Source organism: Triticum urartu, chromosome 7 (assembly GCF_003073215.2).
Source record: "Triticum urartu cultivar G1812 chromosome 7, Tu2.1, whole genome shotgun sequence".
Classification (NCBI taxonomy): Eukaryota; Viridiplantae; Streptophyta; class Magnoliopsida; order Poales; family Poaceae; genus Triticum; species Triticum urartu.
This window is the reverse complement of record NC_053028.1, coordinates 704,913,403-704,939,012: the sequence shown is the minus strand read 5'-3', so window position 1 is coordinate 704,939,012 and position 25,610 is coordinate 704,913,403. Positions and strand designations below refer to the sequence as shown.

The 25,610-nt window shown below is 42.0% G+C and overlaps 1 protein-coding gene across 1 annotated transcript; it reads left to right on the top strand.

Moving 5' to 3' along the window:
* The first annotated feature begins 16,275 nt into the window (after positions 1–16,275).
* LOC125519513 (zinc finger protein ZAT9-like) lies at positions 16,276–16,855 on the top strand. The gene has a single exon (XM_048684301.1). It carries the CDS (start codon positions 16,328–16,330, stop codon positions 16,853–16,855), a length of 528 nt encoding a protein of 175 aa, XP_048540258.1. The 5' UTR covers positions 16,276–16,327.
* The last annotated feature ends 8,755 nt before the right edge of the window (positions 16,856–25,610 follow it).

The following is a 25,610-nucleotide window of genomic DNA, read 5'->3' as shown; positions in this document are numbered from 1 at the left end:
CTCCATCATCTTGATCTATATCAATGTGTCGTCACATGGTTGTCTCGCCAACAATTTCTCTTGCAACTATTGCTATCGCATAGCGATAAAGTAAAGCAATTATTTGGCGCTTGCATCTTATGGAATAGAGAGATAACCATAAGGCTTTTGCCTGTTGCCAATAACTTCAACAAAACATGATCATCTCATACAACAACTTATATCTCATCACGTCGTGACCATATCACATCACAACATGCCCTGCAAAAACAAGTTAGACGTCCTCTACTTTGTTGTTGCAAGTTTTACGTGGCTGCTACGGGCTGAGCAAGAACCGTTCTTACCTACGCATCAAAACCACAATGATTGTTTGTTAAGTTGGTGTTGTTTAAACCTTCGCAAGGACCGGGCGTAGCCACACTCGGTTCAACTAAAGTTGGAGAAACTGACACCCACCAGCCACCTGTGTGCAAAGCACGTTGGTAGAACCAGTCTCGCGTAAGCGTACGCGTAATGTCGGTCCGGGCCGCTTCATCCAACAATACCGCCGAACCAAAGTATGACATGCTGGTAAGCAGTATGACTTATATCGCCCACAACTCACTTGTGTTCTACTCGTGCATATGACATCTACGCTTAAAACCTGGCTCGGATGCCACTGTTGGGGAACGTGGTAATTTCAAAAATTTGCTACGCACACGCAAGATCATGGTGATGCATGGCAACAAGAAGGGAGAGTGTTGTCTACATACCCTCGTAGACCGAAAGCGGAAGCGTTAGCACAACGTGGTTGATGTAGTCGTATGTCTTCATGATCCGACCGATCAAGTACCGAACGCACGGCACCTCCGAGTTCTGCACATGTTCAACTCGATGACGTCCCTCGAACTCCGATCCAGCCGAGCTTTGAGGGAGAGTTTCGTCAGCACGATGGCGTGGTGGCGATGATGATGTTCTACCGACGCAGGGCTTCGCCTAAGCACTGCTACGATATGACCGGGGTGGATTATGGTGGAGGGGGGCACCGCACACGGCTAAGAGATCAAGAGATCAATTGTTGTGTCTTTGGGGTGCCCCTACCCCCTTATATAAAGGAGTGGAGGAGGGGGAGGGCCGGCCCTCTCTATGGCGCGCCCTATGGGAGTCCTACTCCCACCGGGAGTAGGATTCCCCCTTTCCTAGTAGAACTAGGAGCCCTTCCAAGTAGTAGGAGTATGAGGGAAGGAAAGGGAAGGGAAAAGGAGAAGGAAGGAAGGGGGCGCCCCCCCTCGCTAGTCCAATTCAGACCAGCCCATGGGGAGGTGTGCGGCCACCCTTTCAGGCCTTTCTCTCCTTTCCCGTATGGCCCATTAAGGCCCAATACGAATTCCCATAACTCCCCGGTACTCCCGAAAATAACCGAATCACTCGAAACCTTTCCGATGTCCGAATATAGTCGTCCAATATATCGATCTTTACGTCTCGACCATTTTGAGACTCCTCGTCTTGTCTCCGATCTCATCCGGGACTCCGAACTCCTTCGGTACATCAAAACTCATAAAATCATAAACTCATAATATAACTGTCATTGAAACCTTAAGCGTGCGGACCCTACGGGTACGAGAACAATGTAGACATGACCGAGACACGTCTCCGGTCAATAACCAATAGCGGAACCTGGATTTTCATATTGGCTCCCACATATTCTACGAAGATCTTTATTGGTCAAACCGCATAACAACATACGTTGTTCCCTTTGTCATCGGTATGTTACTTGCCCAAGATTCGATCGTCGGTATCTCAATACCTAGTTCAATCTCGTTACCGAAAAGTCTCTTTACTCGTTCCTTAATACATCATCTCGCAACTAACTCATTAGTTGCAATGCTTGCAAGGCTTTAGGTGATGTGCATTACCGAGAGGGCCCAGAGATACCTCTCCGACAAACGGAGTGACAAATCCTAATCTTGAAATACGCCAACCCAACAAGTACCTTCAGAGAAACCCGTAGAGCACCTTTATAATCACCCAGTTACGTTGTGACGTTTGGTAGCACACAAAGTGTTCCTCCGGTAAACAGGAGTTGCATAATCTCATAGTCATAGGAACATGTATAAGTCACGAAGAAAGCAATAGCAGCAAACTAAACGATCAAGTGCTAAGCTAACGGAATGGGTCAAGTCAATCACATCATTCTCCTAATGATGTGATCCCGTTAATAAAATGACAACTCATGTCTATGGTTAGGAAACATAACCATCTTTGATCAACGAGCTAGTCAAGTAGAGGCATACTAGTGACACTTTGTTTGTCTATGTATTCACACATGTATTATGTTTCCGGTTAATACAATTCTAGCATGAATAATAAACATTTATCATGATATAAGGAAATAAATAATAACTTTATTATTGCCTCTAGGGCATATTTCCTTCACCCAGGGGGTAGGGCGCGCCCCCCACCCTCGTGGGCAGGGTGTGCCCCCCTGGTGAAGTTCTTGCGCTCAATGTTTTTTTATATATTTGGAAAACATCATCCGTGAAGTTTCAGGCCTTTTGGAGCTATGCAGAATAGGTCTCTAATATTGGCTCCTTTTCCAGCCAGAATCCCAGTTGCCGGCATTCTCCCTCTTTATGTAAACCATGTAAAATAAGAGAGAATAGGCATAAGTATTGTGACATAATGCGTAATAACATCCCATAATGCAAGAAATATTGATATAAAAGCATGATGCAGAATGGACGTATCAACTCCCCCAATCTTAGACCTCGCTTGTCCTCAAGCGAAAAGCCGAAATCGAAAAATATGTCCACATGTTTAGACATGAAGGTGTCGATAAAAATAAAATACGGACATGAGGGCATCATGATCTTTCTTATAACAACAACTTATATAATTCTTGTCATATGATTTCTTATGCTAGAGTAATAATTCAATAACAATATCAAGTATGAATCGTAAACTTCATTGAAAACTAACAAACTATAATCTCAGTCATTGAAGCAATTGCAATTTATCATAACATAGGAAAGAGTCAATGTATAAGAGCTTTTCAACAAGTCCACATACTCAACTATCATATAATCGTTCACAATTGCTGACACTCATGCAATACTTATGGGTATGGAGTTTTAATCGGACACAGAGAAAGATAGGGGCTTATAGTTTTGCCTCCCAATGTTTTACCTCAAGGGTAATGTCAACAGTAATAGTTCATGAGAACTCACATCCAATTAGCCATATATACCAGGATCTTTCCAACATATTGTGCTTGCCAAAGGATAAAATGTAAAAAGGAAGGGTGAAGATCACCATTAGTCTTATGCAATGTAGGAGATAAAAGTAAAAGATAGGCCCTTTGCAGAGGGAAGCAGAGGTTGTCATGCGCTTTTATGGTTGGATGCACAAAATCCTAATGCGAAAAGGCGTCACTTTATATTGCCACTTGTGATATGGACCTTTATTATGTAGTCTGTCGCTTTTATTACTTCCATATCACACGATTGTATAAAGCTTATTTCTACCACACCAATCAATCATACATATTTAGAGAGCAATTTTTATTGCTTGCACCAATGACAACCTACTTGATGGATCTTACTCAACCCATAGGTAGGTATGGTGGACTCTTATGGCAAAACTGGTTTAAGGTTATTTGGAAGCACAAGTAGTATTTCTACTTGGTGCAATGAATTGGCTAGCATGAGGGAGAAAGGCAAGCTCAACATGTTGGAGGATCCAAGACAATATAATTTGTCTCAGATGTAAGAAAACATAACCCATTATGTTGTCTTCGTTGTCCAATGTCAACTCTTTAGCATGTCATATTTTAATGAGTGCTCACAGTCATAAAAGATGTCCAAGATAGTATAATATATGTGAAGATTTCTCTTTCTTTATTACTTCCTATTAATTGCAAAGATGATCAAAACTATGTTTGTCAACGCTCAATAACTTTTATTCATCGTACTCTTTCTATGTGAGCTCATTACTCTCCATAGGAGTCACATGATCTCTTTGTTTCTTTTTATTTATTTCTCTGTTCTTTTATTCACTTAGGATCATGGAAAAATAATCAAGCCCTTGACTCAACACTAATCTTTATTATATAGCTCACGGACTCGATTACATAGACGGATAATAAAGCAAAACTCACAACTAGATCATACTAAGAACTTTTATCCTACTAGATCAAGATATTACCAAAAGGATCGAACTAAGAAAAACGGTTAAGATAAAAGTGATGGTGATACAATACCGGGGCACTCCCCCAAGCTTGGCAGTTGCCAAGTGGGGTGCCCATACCAGATACTCAATTCTTCTTTGTTGGTGGAGACGGTGGTGATTTTGTTGATGGCGTAGGCTTCTTCCTTAATTTGCATTTGAGGACAGAATTTTGGTCCCTCAGGTCCTCGGTCTCCTGTTCCAGGCTCAGTACCTTTTTGCACAGTTCCTGCTTGTTTTCCTGCAAGAGGCGAAAAGGGATAAACTCGATCTTAGGTTTCTTTACTCTATCCAGGAGACTTGACTTTTTGAACTCCACATGCATGTCCCCAGGTTGAGGTAGTGGGACTTCATCTTCATCTAAGCTCATCTCCTCCTTTCCCTTGGGTTCATAGTCTTCTTCTTCTTCCATGGTCCAACCATAATGCTCCACATCCCCATAGACCTTAGGATCTGCAAGGTAATCAGCCACATAGCTTTCTCCTTCCGAATCCTGGGACGACATGTTGCTTTGTCTGTAGCAGGACAGCTCAAAACAAAGACAAGAGATTTTTGCGTGATACGGGAGTCAAAACCCCCGGGAGGTTATATAATGAATTTTTACCGACCAAAATACGTGTCCTGTAAGAAAACGGAGTCCGGAGAGCACACGAGGTGCCCACGAGGTAGGGGGCGCGCCCAGGGGGTAGGGCGCACCCTCCAGCCTCGTGGAGCCCTCGTGTCCTTCCCGGACTGCTACTTATTTTTCTATTTTTCTAAATATTCCAAAACGGAGAAATATTGCCTTAAAAACTGTTCTGGAGTCGGTTTACTTACCGTACCACATACCTATTCCTTTTCGGAGTCTGAAACATTCCGGAAATTGTCCCTTATGAATTCCTCCGGGATTACGATTTCAATAACATTGGTTTCAACATTTATGGGATTACCTGAAATATAATGTTTGATTCTTTGACCGTTTACCACCTTAGGATTGGTGCCTTCGAAGTTGCTGATTTTTATGGCACCAGAACGGTAGACCTCCTCGATAACGTAAGGACCTTCCCATTTAGAGAGAAGCATTCCTGCAAAAAATCTTAAACGAGAGTTGTATAGCAATACATTTTCACCTACATTGAACTCACGCTTTTGTATCCTTTTGTCATGCCATCTTTTAAGTTTTTCTTTAAACAACTTGGCATTTTCGTAGGCCTGGGTTCTCCATTCATCAAGTGAGCTAATATCAAATAACCTCTTTTCACCGGCAAGTTTAAAATCATAATTAAGTTCTTTAATATCCCAATAAGCCTTGTGTTCTAGTTCGAGAGGTAAGTGACATTCTTTTCCATAGACCATTTTATACGGAGACATAACCATAGGATATTTATATGCAATTCTATAGGCCCATAATGCATCATCTAGTTTCTTGGACCAATTCTTTCTAAACCTATTGACAGTCTTTTGCAAAATTAATTTGAGTTCTCTATTACTCAATTCTACTTGACCACTAGACTGAGGGTGATAAGGGGATGCAATTATATGATTAACACCATATTTAGCAAGCATTTTACGGAAAGCACCATCAATAAAATGTGAACCACCATCAGTCATTAAATATCTAGGGACTCCAAACCTTGGAAAGATAACTTCTTTAAGCATTTTAATAGAAGTGTTATGATCAGCATTACTAGTTGGAATAGCTTCTACCCACTTAGTAACATAATCAATAGCAACTAAAATATGTGTATAACCATTAGAGGAAGGAGAAGGTCCCATATAGTCAAAGCCCCAAACATCAAATGGTTCAATAACAAGTGAATAATTCATAGGCATTTCTTGACGTCTACTAATATTACCAATACTTTGACATTCATCACAAGATAACAAAAAATTACGGGCATCATTGAAGAGAGTAGGCCAATAAAAACCAGATTGCAGTACCTTATGTGCAGTTCTATCTCCAGCATGGTGTCCTCCGTAAGCTTTGGAGTGACACTTGCGTAGGATCTGTTCCTGTTCATGCTCAGGTACACAACGTCTAATAACACCATCTACTCCTTTATAAAGATGTGGGTCATCCCAAAAGTAATGCCTCAAATCATAAAAGAACTTTTTCTTTTGCTGGTATGTGAAACTAGGTGGTATAAACTTAGCAACAATGTAATTAGCATAATCAGCATACCATGGAGCAGTATGAGAAGTATTTATGACATTTAATTGCTCATCAGGAAAGCTATCATCAATAGGTAGTGGGTCATCAAGCACATTTTCTAACCTAGACAAGTTGTCTGCAACGGGGTTCTCAGCTCCTTTTCTATCAACAATATGTACATCAAATTCTTGTAGCAAGAGAACCCATCTAATAAGTGTAGGTTTAGCATCTTTCTTTTCCATAATATATTTAATAGCAGCATGATCAGTGTGAATAGTTACTTTAGAATCAACAATATAAGGTCTAAACTTATCATAGGCAAATACAACTGCTAAGAATTCTTTTTCAGTAGTAGCATAATTTCATTGAGCATTGTCTAGAGTTTTACTAGCATATTGAATAACATTTAGTTTCTTATCAACTCTTTGTCCTAGAACAGGACCTATAGCATAATCACTAGCATCACACATAATTTCAAAGGGTAAATTCCAATCAGGTGGCTGAACAATAGGTACAGAGATCAATGCTTTCTTAAGTATTTCAAATGCTTCTACACAATCATCATCAAAGCCAAATGGTATATCTTTTTGTAATAAATTAGTTAGAGGCCAAGAGATTTTTGAGAAGTCCTTGATGAACCTCCTATAAAAACCAGCATGACCAAGGAAACTTCTTATACCTTTGATGTCCTTGGGACATGGCATCTTTTCAATAGCATCAACCTTGGCTTTATCAACTTCAATACCTCTTTCAGAAACTTTATGCCCCAAGACAGTACCTTCATTAACCATAAAGTGGCACTTTTCCCAATTCAAGAAAAGATTAGTTTCTTCACATCTCTGCAAAACTCGACCAAGGTTGCTCAAGCAATCATCAAAAGAAGATCCATAGACGGAAAAGTCGTCCATGAAAACCTCACAAATCTTTTCACAAAAGTCAGAGAATATAGCCATCATGCATCTTTGAAAGGTAGCAGGTGCATTACATAAACCAAAAGGCATACGTCTATAAGCAAAAGTACCAAAAGTGCATGTAAAAGTAGTCTTTGATTGATCTTTGGCTGACACAGGTATTTGAGAGAAACTAGAATAACCATCTAGAAAACAAAAATGTGTATGTTTGGATAATCTTTCTAGCATTTGATCGATAAAAGGTAAGGGGTAATGATCTTTTTTAGTAGCCTTATTTAATTTGCGGAAATCAATTACCATCCTATAACCAGTAATAATTCTTTGAGGAATCAATTCATCCTTATCATTAGGAACAACAGTAATACCTCCCTTCTTAGGGACACAATGGACATGACTTACCCACTTACTATCAGCAACGGGATAAATTATACCTGCCTCAAGGAGCTTTAGTATCTCCTTTCTTACCACTTCTTTCATTTTAGGATTCAGACGGCGTTGATGATCATGAACTGGTTTAGCATCTTCTTCCAAATTAATTTTATGTTGACATAGAGTGATACTAATGCCCTTAAGATCATCAAGAGTATACCCAATAGCAGTATGGTGCTTCTTCAGAGTTTTCAATAATCTCTCTTCTTCATGTTCTGAAAGGTTAGCACTAGTAATAATAGGATATATCTTTTTCGCATCAAGATATAAGCATATTTAAGAGTGTCAGGTAACGGCTTAAGATCAAACACAGGATCACCCTTGGGTGGAGGAGGATCCCCTAGGATTTCAACAGGTAAATTGTTTTTCAGAATAGGTTCCTGTTTAAAGAATACTTCATCTAATTCCCTTCTTTCATTCATAAACATATCATTTTCATGGTCTAGCAAATATTGTTCTAAAGAATCACTAGGAGGTATGGCAATAGAAGCAAGACCAATAATTTCATCCTTACTAGGTAATTCTTCTTCATGGTGTTGTCTACTAAATTTAGAAAAATTAAATTCATGTGTCATATCATCTAAACCGACAGTAACAACATCCCTTTTGCAATCTATGGTAGCATTAACAGTATTTAAGAAGGGTCTACCAAATATAATTTGACAAAAGCTATCTTGTGGGGAACCAAGAACAAGAAAATCAGTAGGATATTTAGTTTTCCCACACAAGACTTCAACATCTCTAACAATTCCCATTGGTGAAATAGTGTCTCTATTAGCAAGTTTAATTGTAACATCAATATCTTCCATCTCAGCAGGTGCAATATCATGCATAACTTCTTAGTATAAGTCCATAGGTATTGCACTAGCACTAGCACCCATATCACATAAGCCATGATAACAATGATCTCCTATTTTAACAATAATAACAGGCATGCCTACCATAGTTCTAGGTTTATATTTATCACGGCGTTTAGCAATTCTAGCAGTTTCATTACAAAAATAAATAACATGCCCATCTATATTATCAGACAAGAGATCTTTAAAAATAGCAATATTAGGTTCAATTTTAACTTGCTCAGGAGGTGTATATGTTTTAATATTGCTTTTACGAACTACAGTTGAAGCTTTAGCATGATCCTATATCCTAACAGGGAAAGGTGGTTTCTCAACATAAGAAGTAGGAACAATAGGATCATTATAAGTAATAGTCTTTTCTTCAACTTTAATAGGTGCGGCTACTTTTACTTCTATGGGAGGATGATATTTAAACCACTTCTCCTTGGGGAGATCAACATAAGCAGCAAAAGATTCACAGAAAGAAGCTACTATCTCAGAGTCAAGTCCATATTTAGTGCTAAATTTACGAAAAATATCAGTATCCATAAAAGATTTAACACAGTCAAAACTAGGTGTCATACCTGACTCCTTACCATTGTCAAGGTCCCAATCTTCGGAGTTGCGTTTAATTCTTTCCAATAAATCCCATTTTAATTCAATAGTCTTCATCATAAAAGAGCCAGCACAAGAAGTATCAAGCATGGTGCGATTCTTACCAGAAAGCCGAGCATAAAATTTTTGAATAATCATTTCTCTTGAGAGCTCATGATTGGGGCATGAATATAACATTGACTTAAGCCTCCCCCAAGCTTGAGCAATGCTTTCTCCTTCACGAGGCAAAAAATTATATATATAATTGCGATCACGATGAACAAGATGCATAGGATAAAACTTTTGATGAAATTCCAATTTCAATCGTTTGTAGTTCCAAGACTCCATATCATCACATAGCCTATACCATGTCGATGCATCTCCCCTCAAAGATAAAGGGAAGACCTTCTTCTTAACAACATCTCCAGGTACACCTGCAAGCTTAAATAATCCACAAACTTCATCCACATATATTAGATGCTCAACAGGATGTTTTGTTCCATCTCCTAAAAAAGGATTAGGTAGCAGTTTTTCTACCATACCCAAAGGAATTTCAAAGCAAGCATTTTCATTTTCAGTAGGTTCAATAGGTTGAGGAGCAACTCTTTGCTCTACTGGTCGGGGTGAAGATACCCCGAACAAGCCCCTCAGAGGATTACTTTCCATAGTAACAAGTGACAGTAAATTTCAGCACACTACATAAATTTTTCCTTACCAAATTCCACCTACCAAGGCGCTTCACTCCCCGGCAACGGCGCCAGAAAAGAGTCTTGATGACCCACAAGTATAGGGGATCTATCGTAGTCCTTTTGATAAGTAAGAGTGTCGAACCCAACGAGGAGCAGAAGAAAATGATAAGCGGTTTCCAGCAAGGTATTCTCTGAAGTACTGAAATAAGTGGTAACAGATAATTTGTAATGAGGAACAAGTAACAAAAGTAAATAAGGTGCAGCAAGGTGGCCCAATCCTTTTTGTAGCAAAGGACAAGCCTGGACAAACTCTTATATGATGTAAAGCGCTCCCGAGGACACATGGGAATATCGTCAAGCTAGTTTTCATAACGTTCATATGATTCGCGTTCGGTACTTTGATAATTTGGCATGCGGGTGGACCGGTGCTTGGGTGCTGCCCTTACTTGGACAAGCATCCCACTTATGATTAACCTCTATTGCAAGCATCCGCAAATACAACAAAAGTATTAAGGTAAACCTAACCATAGCATGAAACATATGGATCGAAATCAGCCCCTTACGAAGCAACACATAAACTAGGGTTTAAGCTTCTGTCACTCTAGCAACCCATCATCTACTTATTACTTCCCAATGCCTTCCTCTAGGACCAAATAATGGTGAAGTGTCATGTAGTCGACGTTCACATAACACCACTAGAGGAGAGACAACATACATCTCATAAAAAAATCGAACGAATACCAAATTCACATGACTACTAATAGTAAGACTTCTCACATGTCCTCAGGAACAAAAGTAACCACTCACAAAGCATAAACATGTTCTGTGCATATAGGATCTGAACATTTGATCTTCCACCAATTAAACCAACTAGCATCAACTACAAGTAGTAATTAACACTACTAGCAACCTACTAGCACCAATCCCGGACTTGAAGACAAGAATTGGATACAAGAGATGAACTAGGATTTTGAGATGAGATGGTGCTGATGAAGATGTTGATGGAGATTGCCCTCTCCCGATGAGAGGAGCGTTGGTGATGACGATGGCGATGATTTCCCCCTCTGGGAGGGAAGTTTCCCCGGCAGAACAGCCCCGCTAGAACCCTAGATTGGTTCCGCCAAAGTTCCTCCTCGTGGCGGCGGAGTTTCGTCTGAGAAGATGGCTTATCATTATTTTCCCATCGAAAGAGTCCATATAGCAGAAGATGGTCACTGGAGGGTCACCAGGGGGCCCACGAGGTAGGGGGCGCGCCCAGGGGGGTAGGGCGCGCCCCCCACCCTCGTGGGCAGGGTGGCCCCCTGGTGAAGTTCTTGCGCTCAATGTTTTTATATATTTGGAAAAAAATCATCCGTGAAGTTTCAGGTCTTTTGGAGTTGTGCAGAATAGGTCTCTAATATTTGCTCCTTTTCGAGCCAGAATCCCAACTGCCGGCATTCTCCCTCTTTATGTAAACCTTGTAAAATAAGAGAGAATAGGCATAAGTATTGTGACATAATGTGTAATAACAACCCATAATGCAATAAATATTGACATAAAAGCATGATGCAAAATGGACGTATCAGCCCCCCGCACGCTCATTTCTCTCAGTCGTCCCCCTCCACCCGACTCCGGCAGCTGCGGTTAGGGTTTCTCCTCCGCCACCGTGCGCGACCACCACCGTCGCCGAAGGTAATGCTCCTCCCCCCTCTCGCCGCCCCTCTGCTAGCTGCTCCTCCACCCTCTCGCTGCCCACTCTGTCGCTGCCCGCGAGCTCTGCCCAGGGGCCTTTGGCCGACTGCCCTTGATCCCCTTGCCGGCCTCTGTCATCGCCCCCTCTCATAGGAAAGTCACCGGCCTTCCCCTTGTCAGCACCCCTGACCGAGCTCACCATGCCATCCCCCCTCCTTGTCAGCACCCCCCGAGGGTTGCCCTACCTAGATGCAGCGAGGGCTTACAAATTTCATATGGATAACTAGATGCTTTTGTTTTTCTGTAATAAGTTATTTTTTGCAAAATGTAGGTGCCAATTTAGTTGAAATGCTTTGGTAGGTGGTACAAGTATTTAATTTGCAAGTGCTAAGTTAATCCCAATTAAATTTGCGACTTGTTTTTTTAATCAGTTATCTTAGGCAATAGGGGCCAAATGAGATGAAATGTGTCTTGGTAGGTGGTACCTTGATTTGGTAGATAACTTATTACAGATCTTAGGATTATACCTTTGGTAGGGGCCAAATAGTTTTTTTGGCAATAGGTGCCCCTGAAATTGCTTCTCGCGGAAGAATCTCTTCATCTAGAGATATTCTAGAAGGTGTTAGTAAGCTAATTGAGAACTTGTTGTCTGTGAGTCTTGTTGGATGATTTGGCATTGGCCTGCTAGCTGTTGGTTCTATTACAGAATGTGTTAGTAAGTTAATTGAGAGCTTGTTGTTTACTTTTTGGGATCGGGTTCCACTATGAAAATATAACTGAAGAAGAACCAAAAATATCACATGCTACTATTTTTCTTTCCTGTGAAGTGGATCGTTAATCCTTTGCTCATATTGCTTTAGGAAAATGGCGCCAGCACCACCATCACCATGTCGACTGTGCAAGTCAAGGTGCGCCAACAGCCTTGCATCTGGCAAGCTGTTCGGCATCTACTTCCAGCTGAGTTTCCGTCATGCGGCGGTAATAAATTAGATGAAATGTAACAACTATTTTATTTTTAGTGTTGGCATTACTGCATTGTATCATTTTGCTTTTTTTACACCGATCGTCCCATGCAATGTGAGGTTAAAATTCAAGAGATAATTCCTTATCTAACACTAGCTTAAAACTTTTTGCCCTATTTGACACTGGAAATATTTTTCTTCCTTATCTGACACCAATTCTAAAATTTGTTCCCTTTGTAACACTTCCGTCCATTTTGACTACACACGTGGCACCTGAAAAGACGATTTTACCCCTCATACAACTTGTGACAAAATTATTCACATTACCACAGAAACAACAACTTTTATCCTTAACTGAAGCATAATAGACTAATTCAAAGAGAGTTTTGATCTAGATTTTCACAGGGAAGTAAGAAGCATCTTTATAGAGAAATAATAAGCATTTTCACAGAACTACTTTTTTTGCGGGGGGCATTTAAACAGAACTCATAACCATTTTCACAGATACATAAATGCATGAATAGCCTGCAATGTGAACAATAGTGCATGCGCATTAGAGTTAAACCAGATCAATAATAGAGTAACTGAATTTTTTCAGATCCATAGCATTTTCAGAGAAATAAAGCATCACATAACAGACTAAGCCCTTTCCTGAGAGGTGGAAGAGGAGGACTCTGACTTGTCTTCGTAAGGGCTAGCACTGGTCAGTGAAGGTCCCGGCTTACGGAGCTATCTGTGGCCGCGGCAATGGGGAAGGCATGCAGCGGATGGAGTCAGGGGATCAGGAATATGTCCACCGGCGTCCGCAGGGACCCGAGCCCGCTGCAGCCGAGACACCGCCACCTGCCGAAGTCGCGCGCTGGCCCGACCCCTCCGCAGCCCCACCGTCGCCATCGCTCACCAACGCCGGATCCGGAGTAGCGCCGAGGTCAGGCCCTCCGCAGTCGCGCCCTGGCCGTCCTCCGCAGCACCGCTGCCATCCATTACCCGGAGTCGCCGTCGCAGTCACCGGCACATATAGGACTAGGAAGTTTGCCACCGCCGCCGATAGGGTTGGGAGAAAGGGACGAGAGGCGTGGGTCGGGAGAGAAGAGAGATGGCCGGTTCGGTCTATCTTGTTTTTTCCTTTTTCTCATGCTTATTATTACGTGCAGGGGGCATTTTCGTCCAGCTACAGAAAACTGACATCACTCCATGCATCTTTTAACGGTGTAGGCTAACAGAACTAACGGAAGTGTTAGAAAGGGAACAAAATTTACACTTGGGTGTTAGATAAGGAAGAAAAAAAATTCAGTGTTAAATAAGGAAACAACATTTAAAAGAGTGTTATATAAGGAAATTTCTCAAAATTCAATAAGCTAACAGGAGACACTGTGACATTTGAGGCTCCTGGGCAGGGGGCGTATACTATGGAGGTCGAGAAAGGACGCAATATGTCACAGATTGGAGGAGATGGATGGGCCCGTTTCCTCGCCCGCATGCGTCTTACTGGTGGTGAGTTGATCAACTTCTCCTTCAGAGCAGAAAGACCCAAGCTGGCTGTAATTTATCTCAACCTGGTGGAAGATGATGAAGATGACGAAGATAATGAAGACGACGAAGATGATGAAGATAATGAGGACCCACTCGATGAAGATGATGAGAACACACTTCGTGAAGCCATCATAGCTCAAAGAATGAGGCTGGGCGAGGAGGAGGTGTGCAAACTATAGGACATAATTCCGCCACGTGATGACTTTGTCGGGGTGCCATTCTTGACCCGCCAGACAAGTACCATGGTCGATCGGCATGAAATGGTATGTTATACTGACTGTAGTAATTTGATGATATATATATATATATATATATGTTTGTGTGTGTGTGTGTGTGTGTGTGTGTGTGTTACTATTCATCACCCAGGGTGCAGAATAAGTTATTCTTCACCCGAGGTAATCTTACGATCATTTCATAATTACGTTTGAAATTCAAATAGTTACATTTCTATTGATTCACTATGTAAAATTTGACATAAGAAAATAAAAATATAGGTCATAAGACAAGAAAATTTGCAGTTTATGTGTATTTTAGACTATGTTTTTACGTTTGTAATTTTACATAACATAAAATATTTTTTACGGCGATTATGTATTTTTTTACGGTCTCTTTTTGCGTCGGAAATAAGACAAAACTTACGGAACGTAAAATTACGGAGCATTGATGGTAAAATAAAGGGGGGTGAAGAATAACTATTCCTCACCCAGGGTGACGAATATATGCTTTATTGTTATACTTAATTGATAGTGTAGTACTGTGTCTTTTGATAGTGTAGAACTGTGTCTTTTGATAGTGTAGAAATCTATACTTAATAGAAATATATTTGCAAGAGTATGTGCGAGGCTATTTATTAATTGATATGTTTTTCTTATTCAGAAATTGCCAAAGAACCTATCTGTGAGTTGTGGTATTGAGCCTGATGAAGAAGGCTCAGCTGGACTACGCCTTACCGCAAGGGGCTCCGTCACCACCTGTACTTACCGCATGGACACAGACGGTCGCACACACTTAAACTCGGTTGGGTGAAAGAGATTCCTCGTTGGCAAGAATCTTTGTGTTGGACAGGCCATCCTAATTACTATCAGGAACACCCACCGCCCAAGCTTGAGGATGATGATCGTCGTCGATATCATCTAGCTAGAACTACATATGTGTGTGTGGCTATATCATCTAGAACTACATTTGATAATCGTTGTTGATATCATGTAGAACTACATATGATGATCGTCGTCGATATCATCTAGAACTATATATGATGATCGTCATCGATATCACGTTTGTACTGCTTGAGGATGCATATGATGATCGTTATCGAGTAATTTGGAACGGAGGTAGTACTACCTAGTACCTATAATGCTTTATGAAATTGATATCTAGTAGTACCTAGTATCTGGAAATTGCAGTTTATTGAAATTGAAACTGGGTAGGAAGCGGGGGAAAATGATGAAACACATAGCAGTAGCGCGGGGCTAGGAAAGCGCTACAACTAAGTAATAGTAGCGTGTTCTGGAAAAGCGATGCTGATATAGTCAATAGTAGTAGCGCGGGTGCAAACCGCACTACTACTAACAGTTAGCTGTAGCGCCTTATTGGTAGCGCGGCTGCCCGCGCTGCTGATAGCCTCAAAACCCACGCTACTACTAGGGAGTGGGGCTGGATGGGCATCCTCTCAAAAAGAACCGGTCCTCGATTGAACACGACTCTTTCCTTGGGAGAGAACAGCGATGGTATAAGATTTTTTTGATGGAAACCTACACCCGCGGAATCGGTTTGCTTTGCAGCAGAGCAACTGACATCCTGTTGACCTCTCAATGCAAATCGAAAACCGATCATGCTTTGCTTCCTCTAACCCTCAGCTAAACGGGCTGCGCGCCATGGAGAGGGAGGCCCATTTAACCTATAGGGTCCACTTTTTCCCCCGAAAAACTTCCGTCCAGAACTCTCGGCCTGCGAATCTGCACACGGTGGCCAGATGGCCATGCGAGAGTGGACCGCATATTAGAACCCTTCGCGATAGCAAGATTACATAGTCCGGCCGCCGAAAGCATGCTGGTCGTGAGAGGGTTAGGAGAGTGCCCAGTTTTAATAAACAGCCCACGGTTTTTGCAAAAACCAGCTTCTCAACCAGAAACTGAAATTGTAAAATATTTTGTCTCTATGTGAAACTACGCAAATGTTTCTTAGCAAAGCTTACAGTCTCCACACCGGCGACACTAATATGAATGAACTAGACAAACCGATACTACTCACCACGCGTACGGCCCACCTACTCACGGCTAGTACTCTCCACGCCTAGTGCAGCAGTCCCACGGTAGAGTGTGTTGTCGTCTTCGTCTACATACACAAATACAGAAACGGCAGCCACAACACACAACCCAGAACCCACAACATGATGACCGGATCGAGCTCCCGAGTGTTCATCATGCCCGGCGCCGGCCATGTCCACTACCTCGTCGCGGGAGGCTCCGGAGGAGGCGACGACCCCAGGTACCCCTGGACCTTCAAGTCCCTGCACGAGGTGGACGCCGTCGTCCCTGCCATCGCCCGTGGAGCACCGGTAGGGCCTGACGGGTGCCCCATCTGCTTCCGCACATTCGCCAGTGCCAAGGCCGTCCATAGCCACATGTGCAGCCACACGGACCGCAGCTGGCGCGGCATGGAGCCGCCCCGGGAGACACCCCTGGGCGAGCTCGGGCCGGACGGGCAGCGTTACCCGTACGTGTGCGACCGCTGCAAGTTTCCGTTCCAGACGCGGCAGGCGCTCGGCGGCCACCGCGCCAGCCACAATGGTAAGAAAGGCTGCTCCTGGCTCGAAAGAGAGGAGCTCGCCGCCGCCGAAGAAGCTCGGAAGCCCGTCGTGTTCGACGTTGATCTGAACCTTCCGGCTCCGGAGGCAGAGGAACATGAGGAGGAGTAGTAGGAGAGATGAACAGATCGATCGAGAAGCTTGCTAGTGTTCTCAGTTGACAGTTGTTCGAGCTGTGCTTGCGTGTGCTATATTTGGTGTTTAACTTCTATATATTTTATTCTGCCTTCTCTCTTTGACTTTGTGTTTCCAGACTTGGTGTGCAAATAGCTCTCGGTCCATCGATTCCCGCTCAATAGATAAATAAATGAAGACTGCAATCTGCAATTAAGCTGATTTGCTATATATGTGTGTCAGTTTGTGTTTGATACTTTGATGCATCTAGAACTAATTCTTCAGGCTATTTCATGTGATTCTTAGTTTCTTGAGCTGATTTATTTGGTGCTGTTTTATTTGACATTAGCCGATCTAAAATTAGATCTATAGGTTATTTGACATTAGCCGATCAATTAGTACCATGTGTCCAGCTTTAGCAATTTTATATCGTGACTTACAATTATTTAATGAGTTGCATTAATACACAGCTAGCTCAATATTACAAGCATCTACTCTCTGATTTCTCAACAGTTTGAAAGAGAATAACATGAGATTGTTTCTCCAGGTGTTGTGCCCATTTCATATAGATAGGGAAGGAGGAAAAGTGTCATAATGTATATGCATCAGATGAATGGATGATAAAAAGGTCGATCTAGTTCTAGTACTATACACGCATTAATTGTACTGTGATTTCCAAATCTTATCTTCACTGGCCGAAACCAAAAGTGGCTTTGCAAATAAGAATAGAAATAGTTTGTGTATTTATGTCTTCTAGGGAAACGTGAAGTGTGTCGCATGTTTACATACCATTCCCCAAGTTAATGATGGTATTCACAATGTATATATTGGAGATATCTTGGCATCATTGGAGTAATTAAAGCGCTCTTTTTCGACTCTAGCTACGCAATGAGAGTTTCCTTGTTTCGATATAGGAAATCAGAAGAACAATGGGGCCAAGAAATATTTCTGAAACAATAATATCCAAATATTCATGAAACAGAACAATGTATGTCGAATACAGCGTTATTGAAAACCAACATCGTTCCATTTTCAGCTGCATGGATATACATTTGTAATGCTAGTGCACTGCACAAATTGGACACAAAAACAACTGTCCGAATCCGACTCGGATTCGGATGTCTAATTCGACCATCAGAGATTCCCACACAGTGAAAGATCTGGACACGGATAAGAGTTTTGAATCCAGCACAATCCTAGAGGATTTGGTACGACTGAAAGGTAGATATGACAAGGATCAGTCAGACATGGATACAAGTGTAGAACATCGGGCTTATATTCATTTGATCATCCGACTTAATATTTTGAAGGAAGAACCTACCCATTAAAATATATATTTGTTACATATAAATTTACCTCTTATAGATATTGTGAAATAAATACCCAAGAAAAGTTTAGAATTATCTCACACTTGCTACTTAAAATAAACACAAAATTAATAATTGCTTGCTGTTAGAGAATACTGCTACACTAATGCTAGTTAGAGAATATCCACGTGACCCTCACCTACCATTTCCACACACTCATCATGTCTCCAGCTACAGAGTCCTAGTACCACCGAGGTGTGTCGGGCGTCATTGCCTTGCATGGATATAGAGATATAAACCACAGCCCATGATGATGAGCGGATCAACGTGACAGGCCTTCATAGGTCACTTGGATATGTAATTAGGTCGATCAACTGACAAATAAAGAGTGCTCTCTTGAGCAACAAATGCCAAACGGAGGCCTTAATTTTGAAATTTTCAAACCATGCTTTAACGTTTCAACAAATACACTTATACCCAGAGACATAGTGTACATGTGTCCAAATTTTCATAATGAAATAACGGCTAAACAAAATAACAAAATTGTAGTCATGAAATACACTAAAATGACAGCTAAATAAAATGATGGTATTTCATCATGAAATTTTACACACATATACATTACATCCTTGTGTACTTGACCATATGCACACACATGTCCAATGCAGTGTTACCTTGACTGCAGTGTCACGTTCATGCAAGATTCCACATTTTACATGCCCATGTTAATTGGGTTCCCAATATTATATAAGATCATGTTGAATATAACCTGTATGTGCACAATGTCATCTTCCTAGCTTCATTGGGAATATGTTCCCCCTTTTTAAAATAAATTACACAAAAATTCTGCAAAAAGGTTGCGTGCATCAATTGATGCAACAGCTAGAGGTGTAGCTGTGTTTTTAAAAAGGAAAAGGGTATTTTTACCAAATGGGGCAGCTTATGTATTAGGATTCAAATTTTAGTGCATGTACTGGACCCGGAGTGTTATGATTTTTTTTTTGTTTCCAAAAAAGACTTACTATAACGGACACCTCAATCCAAAAAGAATACCTACACTAGTATGTGGGTCGATACAGTATATCTTCACTCTTTTAAGAATGTGTTTCTTCACCGTTACCTCATTCAAAAGATGCTGCCATGCGGAGGATGTGGCAAGACTGAGCACCATATGAATAATAGCCGATTTGACAATCGGACTAATATCTCGCTATGCTCAACACCCTCACATTTATTGAAGCCAAGGACACCCCTATCCCTCCTTACCTTGCACCTCTCCAACATACCATTGGTGTTGAATTTGGGTCAAACGATACATTTTGCAAAGATGGCATTCACACATGTTGGACGAGGAACCAAAGACCAAGTGTCATTCTACAACAAAGCATTAAATACATCACATACTACATGACAACAGTTCAGACCATGGAGTCATATTTTATATGAAGAATTAATAGAAGAAATGGGTGAGAAAATACACTATGAAAGTTTTCCTTGTAGTCATGAAATAACTGGATATTTCCCATGTGTGTGCATCTCGTGTGCATTGTGGGGTGGTTCTACTAGGATGGAACTAGGTGGGAAACATGGCTGAGGTGGTGCGTAGGGAGAGGGTGCGCATAGATCGACAGAAAGATGCGGTCAACGGCACAAAAGACAAAGCGAGCTGGTGTGGAGCGGCAGCCGAGTGTGACGTTGTCGAGCAAGAAACCCGTGATGTTGGGCTAGGTCCAGGCGACATGTTCGGAGGGGGGTGGTACGGGTGTATTTGAGTGGGAGGCGGTTTCGCAGTGGTTGTGGGTCTTAGGCACAAGGGTACAAGGTAGGTCGTGGTCAAAGCTGGAAGTAGACCAGGCGAAAGGGCTCAAGAAGCGTGGGATTCATTGCGGGAGGCATGTGTGTATGTTTGTGTGTGATATAAACACAAGGTAAATAATCTTACTAAAAATTACCATAGGAGGTAACTTAACTTTTTGAGTTTGAAGATCCAGACACCGATACACAGGAAAAATTAAGAATTATGTCACACTTGATAAATGAAGAATTATGTCATCACAATTACAGAATGTTGCTACATTAATTCTAGTTTGTGGATATCGATATAACCCTCACATGCCATTTCCTACACACTCATCATGTCTCTAGCTATGACCAATTTTAGCATGCTACCTCTTACCTCCCGTTTTCATATGAGAGGTAAAAGTACTTAATAAATATGAGCCATTGATTTGATTAAGTAGTGGTTTGATCAACTCTCACCTTCTTATCTCCCATGTGAAAAGAGGGGGTAAGAGGGAGCACGTTAAAATTACTCCCTAGCTATATAGTTCGAGTACCACCAAGGTGTGTCAAGCGTCAGTGCCTTGCATGGATATAGAGACATTGAAAGCGCATGTTTACTCCTAGGGGGGTTTATCGGAGATTTTTAGAAATTCATCAAACTCTGAGGAATTTGACGAACATCAGAGTGAAGAAATAGAAATGCGAGGGAACTAAATCATCACAGGAACGAAAAGCATGCATACAAGATACATACAGGTGAAGAACATGCAATCATATAGGCATACAACCATGAGGAAGATGAACTGAAGAAATAAAATACAACATGACGAAAGTCTTCAGTTCAAGTTCTTCAAATTGTAGATCACAGATTCTTCAGCAACGGAATAATGTAAGGGAAGGGTGAGGAATTTGAAACCAGCTGGTTGGCAAAGTGAAGACACTGCGATTTGGTAGACCAATTCCAGTTGTTGTATCAACTGTACGTCTGGTTGGGGCGGCTGAGACAAACTCAGATGACATACAATCCTCACCGTATTCCTCTTGAGCTAAGGTCACTTAGACCTCGCCAATCACTCATGGTAAGTTTTCAAGGTAGACTTCCAAAACCTTCACAGACTTGTTCACCGGCACACCACAATGACTCTTGGGTGCTCAAAATGTGACGCCTAACCGTCTGGAAAATGTTAGTCTTGAAATGTAAAAGGTGTCATATTGCACGGATCAATCTCTTCAGTGATGCTCAATCACTTTGGCTCTTGGTTTTTTCCCACTTAGGATTCTCTCAAAGTCGTCAGAGGATGGGTTGCTCTCCAATAACAAGTGTCAAGTTCTCTCTGATCAGCCAACCAACAAGTGGTTGTGGGGGCGGCTATTTATAGCCAGGGCAACCCGACATGAATTGTCATAAATGCCCTTCTCTGATATGTCTATTGTGAAGATAAGGATCCACTCGACAGCTGGCTCGTGGCACAGCAACGGTCGGAATTTGAACTCTCAAATTCATCAGGGCACTCAATTTCCTCAGGCAGATCACACTGGCGAACTCCTAACTCCTCAGCCTGACCAAATTCATCAGCGACTAGATGAACTTTGTCACTGTCGCTAGCAAATGCGTCAGCTGTTCCAGAGATTTCTAAATGCTTCACTTGAAGCGACTTGTGTACGTATAGGTTTGAGCATCACTTTGCAAATGTGAACCATGATTCACCTAGACCCCCTTTAACAGTATGATTTTTCTTATGACTCAAATAAGAAGAAAGAAACTACAAAGACAATAGTCTTCACATCAATATCTTCAAAGGTCGTACCAATTTCATCACCAAAAATTTCACTTGAAGAAATTCATTTTTAGGGGTCATCTTCCATTTGTTAAACCAAATCTTCAAGGACTATATCTCCTGTGTACACTCACAAACACATTAGTCCCTCAACCTATTTGTCTTCAATACTCCAAAACCACTATGGGGGCACTTGTTGCACTTACAATCTCCCCATTTTTGGTGATTGATGGCAAATTGATTAGGTTTTCAATGGAAGTTAATAATTGAAGTGTAAATACAGAGTATGAGAAAATGTTTGTATAATTTCAAAAGAGCGTTCAAGTACTTTTTAAAATGTTCATGTAAATAAAATGTGTCATAGTTTTAAAAATATTCTTTCAGTTTTGAAAAAGTGTTCATGTAATTAAATGATGCGGTCATGTATATTGAAACCAGTCCTATAATTTTAGAAAGTGTTCACAACCTGTAAAGGAGTATTCATGGAACTTCAGAAGTGTTCACACATTTTAGTAAAAGGTTCACGTAATATTAAAAAAAGGTTTCACCTATTTAATATTTGCTCATGTAATTTTGAAAAGTGTAACCAAAACAAAACAGAACCGGCAAATGTCGGATGCAACAAAAAAAACGAATGCATACCATTTTGTCCAAGAACGTAGCCTGGAATGAGTAGGGGGATACATATCGCTACACTGTAGAGGGGGGCAAGTAGAAACTGCTTGTTGTTTTAACATTTAGGGTTCAAGGGTATAATTACAAAGTTTTCAATCCTGGGGGGGGGGGGGGAGATGGGCCCTGGATGGGCATACACTCAACCTATTTTTTTTACAGCTGAGCGACTGGCGTCCTATTTGACCTGTCAATGTAAACTATGACGGGTCTTAGCCAGGGACATAGCCTGGAACGAGCAGGGGGACATACATACAGCTAAACTTTAGAGGTGGGCCAAGTCGAAAATGTTTATTTTGTTAACATTTAAGGTTTAAGGGCATATGTACAGAGTTTTCAATCTTATCGGGGGGGGGGGGGGCACTGGATAGGCATCCTCTCAAAAATGTGTGTTTGTGTGAGGGGGTGGGGCTGGATGGGCATCCTCTCAAAAAGAACCGGTCCTCGATTGAACACGACTCTTTCCTTGGGTGAGACAGTGCCAAGAAGTATACTAGTGTCATGCTCGAGTACGACACTGAACTAGATGTCGATGTGCTTCGTGCTCGTGGAGACATCACCGGGCTGGACATCGCAACATACAACAAAAATACAAAAATTTACAATTAAAATAATACAAAACCAAAGATGACCAATATATATATATATATATGAAAACTACTCCAATTTAGTCAGATCTTCAGCCAGAAACCAATTACCAATTTTTTGAGACAACCTCACGAAGCTTTTTATTAAGTCGCCACAATGTTTACAGGGACGAAAGTAAGATCTCCGGGTTGGCCCAACCACACATGGCGGTCGATCCCGAGCGACAAAGCATGCTTCGCTAGGTTTTGAGCTTCAAATTAGAGCTCCGAAATTCATGGCTAAACTTGCAAAAATCAAAAACTAAAGAGTGGTTGCGGCGTTGAAGGGCGTGGCCCGCGACCTATCAAGATGGAGTAAGGATGTGGTGGGTGATACGGAGAAGAAACTAAAGGATGCCAAGCGTGAGTTGGAGAATTGTAGAAAGCAAGCTATCACACCGGAGAAGGTTGCTGAGGAGGTGAGATTATGGTGTTTGGTTGATCATTTGGAGGAAGTCATTGATATAAAGTGGAGGCAACAAGCTCACGATTGGTGGCTAAAGGAGGGGGATAGGAACACAAAGTTTTTCTTTAGATATGCCTCGGCGAGAAGGAAGGCCAATAGAATCCGAAGGCTTAGGAGGGAGGATGGAGTGGTGGTGGAGGAAGGAAGGGATCTCACTAACTATTTCATATCTTATTTTCAGGACCTGTTCACCTCGAATGGTAATGGCCAATATGATGAGCTTCTCCGGGCTGTTCTGGAGAAGGTAACGAGTGCTATGAATGAGAGCCTCACAACTGCATTCTCTGATATGGAAATCCAAGCTTCCCTTGATCAGATAGGGGACCTGAAAGCATCGGGGCCGGATGGTATGCTCGCGGTGGTCTTCAAGAAATAATGCCATTTGATGGGCAGGAACATCATTGAGGAGGTGAAACATGTCCTCGAGGGGGGTGAGATGCCGGCTGGATGGAATGATACCCATGTTGTGCTAATACCCAAGGTCAAAAACCCCTCAAGGATAAAGGACCTCCGACCCAGAAGTTTGCGTAATGTTCTGTATAAGATCATCTCTAAGGTAATGGCGAATCGACTAAAGCTCATACTGCCGTAGATCATCTCTGTCAATCAGAGTGCGTTTGTACCTGGACGACTGATAACTGACAATATCCTCATGTCCTATGAGATCTCACATTTCTTGATGAACAAACAAACTAGGAAGGAAGAGTTTGCAGCAGTCAAGGTGTACATGAGCAAAGCCTATGACCGGGTCGAGTGGGCCTTCCTGGAAGCAATGATGTATAAGCTTGGGTTCGCGAGCAGCTGGGTGAAGCTTGTAATGAAGTGTGTAACCTCGGTGAGGTACAGCATCAAAGTTAATGGAAAGCTATCCCAACAATTTGCGCCTTCAAGAGGGCTCCTATAGGGCTATCCGAGCTCGCCCTATCACTTTGCAATTTGTGCAGAGGGTTTGTCGACTTTGCTGAACGAGGCCCAGCAGTAAGGTAGATTTGGAGTTATACAGATTTGTCCGGGAGCTCCGTCTATCTCGCACCTGTTTTTTACTGATGACTCGGTGCTTCTCATGAGAGCGCGGACGGAGGAAGCCTTAGAACTTCAACGCATCCTACAGGTCTATGAGAGATGTTCGGGACAATGTGTAAATCATGAGAAATCTGCGGTGATGTTCAGTAAAAACTGCTCCCAGCAGACCAAAGGAAATGTGAAGGGGTCTTGGTCATTGATAGTGAGGCGTACAACGATAAATATTCAGGACTCCCAGTGTACATTGGGCGTTCCAAGCGCAAGGCTTTTGCTTACCTAAAGGACCGGATTTGGAACTACATGCACGGCTGGAATGAGAGGACACTATCTAGGCAAGGCAAGGAAATTCTTGTTAAGGGTGTTCCGCAGGCGGTTCCAACATTTGCAATGTCAGTGTTCTACCTCACCAAAACCTTTTGCGAAGAGCTTAGTGCTATGATTTCTAGGTACTGGTGGAGCCAGCAGGACAAGGATAACAAGATTCATTGGGTTGGGTGGCCAAAGCTAACAAGGTTGAAGGGAAGGGGGGGACTTGGTTTCAGAGACACCCATGATTTTAACATTGCTATGTTGGCCCGACAAGTGTGGCTTTTGATAGAGCAGCCAGACAGTTTGTGTGCGCAGCTCGTGAAGGCCAAGTACTACCCGGATTGCTCCATTCTGGATGTGGGGCAGAGTTCAAACATGTCCTATGCATGGCGCAGCATCACATACGGCATTAACCTAGTTAAACAAGGTATGATCTGGCGTGTGGGGGATGGGCATAACATTCACACTTGGCATGACCCATGGATACCCAGACCTTGGTCTAGGCGAGTCATCACTCCTCGCGGGGGTAATCTTTTAACCAAAGTTTCTGAGCTCATCGACCCAACTACCGGCAAGTGGGATATGGAATTGGTCAATGATACGTTCTGGGATGAGGATGCCAAGTTGATTCTTCAAATGCCAATAAGGGACGAGACAGTAGATTTCTTGGCATGGCACTTTGACACAAAATGTGTGTTCTCGGTTAAGCAGGCGTATAGATTGAAATGGGCACCGTCCGAGACCAGGGGTGCACAGGAGAATGGTATATCCAATGATGCGGGGAATTTA